At 37.4% G+C, this 4,779-nt stretch overlaps 1 protein-coding gene across 1 annotated transcript; it reads left to right on the top strand.

Annotated features, from left to right (window-relative positions):
- Nucleotides 1–647: 647 nt before the first annotated feature.
- LOC120192075 (methylenetetrahydrofolate reductase 2-like) lies at nt 648–4,779 on the top strand. Its single transcript, XM_039194928.1, has 12 exons — nt 648–783; nt 1,142–1,585; nt 1,669–1,729; nt 1,822–1,904; nt 2,012–2,185; nt 2,354–2,527; nt 2,938–3,038; nt 3,152–3,263; nt 3,529–3,609; nt 3,705–3,882; nt 4,063–4,397; nt 4,625–4,779. The coding sequence occupies exons 2-12, from the start codon at nt 1,181–1,183 to the stop codon at nt 4,706–4,708; spliced, it is 1,788 nt and encodes a 595-aa protein (XP_039050859.1). The 5' UTR covers nt 648–783; nt 1,142–1,180; the 3' UTR covers nt 4,709–4,779.

The raw sequence follows: 4,779 nt of genomic DNA, 5'->3' as shown, positions 1-4,779 counted from the left end.
TCAAGTTCTAGTGAAGGAGGTATACTTCTCATATTGGACCAAATCGACAAAAAATTCAGTCAAACTTAACTCGACTCGTTACCATCCCTATAAGTGACTCGTAATATGTTTATGGGTAAATTATGTGAATAGTTCCTTTTGTTTAGGGTCTGTCCGACTTTGATCACCAATTTAAAAATTAATAATAAATGATCCCTAACATTATTGATTCGTCTGATTTAAATCCCTCTGTCGTTAACCCTTAACAAATATGTAACATAGATGAGAGACTAAAATTAAATGGGAGTTAACAGCCGATGGACTAAAATTGAGCGGATTGATAACATTAGAGACTAAAATCGAACATATCGATAATGTTAAGGACCATGTACTCTTAATTTTTAAATTGGTGACCAAAATCAATCATACCGAAAACAAAATTAACTATTTGCATAGTTTACCCTGTATTTATAATGTATGTATATATAATCTTTAGTAGTTCTGGTCAGAAATAAAAGTACCAATATTTTTCCATGTTTTGAAGCTGAATCAAACATGTCATTGTTTATGGTTGGTAAAAGTTAAATAATGTATATGATTGGAATTTGTAGCTTGCTAATAATATCATATTGCTGAAACTATGAATTATGGGAGTTGGTATTTAAAACTAGCTTTTGGGTTGTTGAATGGCAACTTTGTCATTTCAACCACACCAACCCTCTCCACTCACATTCAAATACTAGCTCAATTTCCCAACCATTCTCTGCTTCACATCTCTCATTTGATCCCAATAGCACCCTCCCTGTGAGTTTTCATATTTCTGTTGATATTTTTTTCCATGGATATGGGAACATTTTGTCTTTGTTTACTGGATGTTAGATTCTATAATCTTGAATATGCAACTTGTAGTATTAGTATATCATTTATGTTTCAGCTGATCTGATTTACTTATAAATGATTGATGTAAAATGTAAAATGTAAAATTCTTCATTTCTTTTGATATTTTCTATGTTGTTCTTCAAAATTAAATCTTGGGTTTATCTCTGAATTATCGGGTTTTCACTCTGATTCTGATTCGGGTTTGGGTTTGATCTTTCTTTCTTGTTTATGTCTTCGAAAATCTGGGTTTTGATTTTCGATTCTTTATTTATTTATTTTGTAGTTGTTGTTGGCACTGAGAATCCCAGATCCAATTAAAAAAATGAAGGTGATAGAAAAGATCCAGTCTTTGCAACAGGACCAAGGGAAGGTGGTGTTTTCCTTTGAGTTCTTCCCTCCAAAGACTGAGGATGGTGTGGACAACCTGTTCGAGAGGATGGATCGAATGGTGGCTCATAATCCATCTTTTTGCGACATCACATGGGGTGCCGGTGGTTCAACGGCGGATCTCACTCTGGACATTGCTAACAAGATGCAAAACATCATATGTGTTGAAACAATGATGCATCTCACTTGCACCAACATGCCTGTTGAGAAGATTGACCATGCTCTTGAGACCATTAAGTCCAATGGCATTCAGAATGTTCTCGCCCTTCGAGGTGACCCGCCTCATGGCCAGGACAAGTTCGTTCAGGTCGAAGGTGGATTCGCCTGTGCACTCGATCTGGTAAACATCAATGTTTTTTCTTTATTTATTTTGCTTCCATTTTTTCCTGGAATAAGTTACTAAATTCTCTTACAATGTTCTAGGTGAGACATATTAGAGCTAAATATGGTGACTACTTTGGCATAACAGTTGCTGGTTATCCAGGTGCTTTTGATCTTCGTTTAGTTGTCTGCTACAAATAGGCTTCTCTTTTTGTGGTTTGTGATTATTAATGTTGTCCCTTTTTTTTGGCTCAGAGGCTCATCCTGATGCTATCGGAGATAACGGTGTAGCAACACCAGAAGTTTATCAGAATGATATTGCTTACTTGAAGAGAAAGGTTTTACTTTTAACTCACTGGTTATTTTGAATGTTTTGTTCTAAATGTTAATATCTCGATTTCCTTGTAGTGGTTAATTGTTGTGTTAAACCCTCTTTACTCCGCAGGTCGATGCCGGAGCTGATCTGATTGTTACTCAACTGTTTTATGATACTGATATCTTTCTCAAATTTGTCAATGATTGTCGTCAAATTGGAATTAAATGTCCCATCGTGCCCGGTATTATGCCCATTAATAACTACAAGGGCTTCTTGCGCATGACCGGCTTTTGCAAAACTAAGGTATGTGGTATCTTTATAATGCATATGTTTGGGCTGTTATGTTTTTTTCTTATTAGTGATTGAATATATTTGTTATGGCTGCTTAGAAGAGTGGAGGAAGGGCTATTTGGTGGTTACTTCGATTAATAGTTTTCGATTGTAACACCTACTTTTATTGGCTCATTGTAGATACCGGATGAGGTTACTGCTGCCTTAGAGCCTATCAAGGACAATGATGAAGCTGTCAAAGCCTATGGGATTCACCTCGGAACAGAAATGTGCCGCAAGATTATAGCTAACGGGATTAAGACTCTGCACATTTATACATTAAATATGGAGAAACCTGCATTAGCTATTCTAATGGTTGTTTCTTATCATCCTATATTTCATATGTTAAAGATGTTACCTACCGAATATCATTTGACTTCTTGAACTCTGAAATTTAAAATGAAAAATCTTGAATAAATATGCAGTTCATGGTTTCTTCCTCAAATTGAACATTTACAATTCGAGGGTCATATGAAAACTCTCAAACTTTATGTTTTGTTCACTTGTTTTAGAAAAGATATGCAAATACGGGGTACATAATGGATTTACTAGCAAATTTCATTACTTAGGCTTTGCTTCGTATGAAGATTTAGATAATATGCCAGAAAGTTTCTTTTCTGCAATTGAAAGTAAATGAGAATTGAACTTTGGCAACAGTTTTGGGTTGAGCTAATGCCCATCATTATTCGTTTTCACCATGCTAATCATAAGCTTTGTGTTTGCAGAATCTTGGATTGATTGAAGAGTCCAAAATTTCCAGGTCTTTACCTTGGAGACGCCCTGCAAATGTCTTTCGTGTTAAAGAGGACGTTCGGCCAATATTTTGGTAGGTGATAAATATTGAGCGTCCCAGTTCTTGGCAAGATCCCTGCACTTTACCGAGTTGTACTGTAATGTAAACATTCATGAATATCTGATCTTTTGGCTTAATGATGGCAGGGCTAACCGTCCAAAGAGTTACATATCCAGGACTATTGGTTGGGACCAATACCCACAGGGGAGATGGGGTGATTCTCAAAATCCATCATATGGTGTGCTATCTGACCATCAGGTATACAATATGGTTGAATTTTGTTATTTGTTTCTTATCGATGATATTTAAAGCATCTTCGTTCCACTCAATATCTCTTGGAGGAAGCGCAACTGCAATTTCTTTCTGCTTGTATGTTGGCTTTCTCAGTAACAAGTTGATGTGTTATATCGGTTCATTGATAAAGAACACCAACTTTTGTTTAGTCGATGAAATGCCCTTGTTTACTTTCTCTTTTCGATGATATAACCTGTGTGTGACTGAAGTTGATTTAACTTCTCAATAGTTCATGAGGCCCCGTGCACGTGACAAGAAACTTCAGGAAGAATGGGCTACCCCGTTGAAAAGCATCGATGATATCCAAGAGGTGAAATTTCTAGATTGGAATGCATTTGGTCTATTCTCTTCTCTTTTCCGATTAAACCGGCCTTAATTATATATTCTCGAATTCGGGTTTATCAGAAATTCAAAAGTTACTGTCTGGGTAAGTTGAGAAGTAGCCCTTGGTCTGAGTTGGATGGGCTTCAGCCGGAGACGAAGATCATACATGAACAGCTAGGAAAGATCAATTTGAAGGGTTTCCTTACCATCAATAGTCAGCCAGCTGTTAACGGGGAGCGCTCTGATTCTCCATCTGTCGGTATGTACAAGTATACGACTTATGTTTTCTTATGTATTCTCGACTGTGGTTTGATAAAATGGCCCTCAATGAATGCTACTATCCAGTTTGAACCTTCCTTCCCTTCTCTTCGCTTCAACTTCTCATTGTAAAAGTTGGTGCTATATCGGCACTAACTTGTTCCGATATGATGGCTTACAGGTTGGGGTGGCCCCGGAGGGTATGTTTACCAGAAGGCTTATCTCGAGTTTTTCTGCTCCCGGGAAAAATTAGATGCACTTGTGAAAAAGAGCGAGTCGTTTTCGTCTTTGACCTACGTTGCTGTCAACAAAGATGGAAATTTGGTATTGAACATTGGTCTCACAAGTGTGAATGCAGTAACTTGGGGTGTCTTCCCAGCTAGAGAAATAATCCAGCCAACCGTTGTGGATCCTGCCAGCTTCGTTGTGTGGAAGGATGAAGCATTCGAAATCTGGGCTCGATCATGGTCCGCCTTGTACCCGGACGGTGATCCTTCGAAAAAATTGCTCGAACAGGTTTGTTGTTTGCTTTGATGCTCACTTCTGCACTTCATATTTACTAGTACTAAGCACAATATAATCTCAATGCCATCTATACGAATATGAGTATACATATATGCAAAAGCAAAAAAAGAGTTGATCATGCATGTTTTGGAGACGTATACTGCATCCGACACTCACCCCAGAGTCCGAGTTACGCCGTATAACATGACACCTTCGTTTTCGATTCGGTGCTTTTGCAGATTCAGAAGAGCTACTATTTGGTGAGCTTGGTAGATAACAATTACATGGATAGTAATATTTTTGGTGTTTTTGAAGATCTTTGAAGACTTTGAAGATGAGATTGAGATAATGCCTGTAATGTTCATCTTATGAACATCTTTTTACTTTATGATTT

The sequence above is a fragment of the Hibiscus syriacus genome, unplaced genomic scaffold (genome assembly GCF_006381635.1).
Source record: "Hibiscus syriacus cultivar Baekdansim isolate YM2019G1 unplaced genomic scaffold, ASM638163v2 tig00116971_pilon, whole genome shotgun sequence".
Classification (NCBI taxonomy): Eukaryota; Viridiplantae; Streptophyta; class Magnoliopsida; order Malvales; family Malvaceae; genus Hibiscus; species Hibiscus syriacus.
This window is presented reverse-complemented; position numbering and strand designations above follow the sequence as displayed.

Excerpts from the sequence above, each read along its gene's own strand:
- LOC120192075 (XM_039194928.1), top strand. The coding sequence starts at position 1,181 with ATGAAGGTGATAGAAAAGATCCAGTCTTTGCAACAGGACCAAGGGAAG. Across the intron at positions 3,883-4,062 it reads CTCTGATTCTCCATCTGTCG|GTTGGGGTGGCCCCGGAGGG; the intron begins GTATGTACAAGT and ends GATGGCTTACAG. Across the intron at positions 4,398-4,624 it reads CGAAAAAATTGCTCGAACAG|ATTCAGAAGAGCTACTATTT; the intron begins GTTTGTTGTTTG and ends GTGCTTTTGCAG.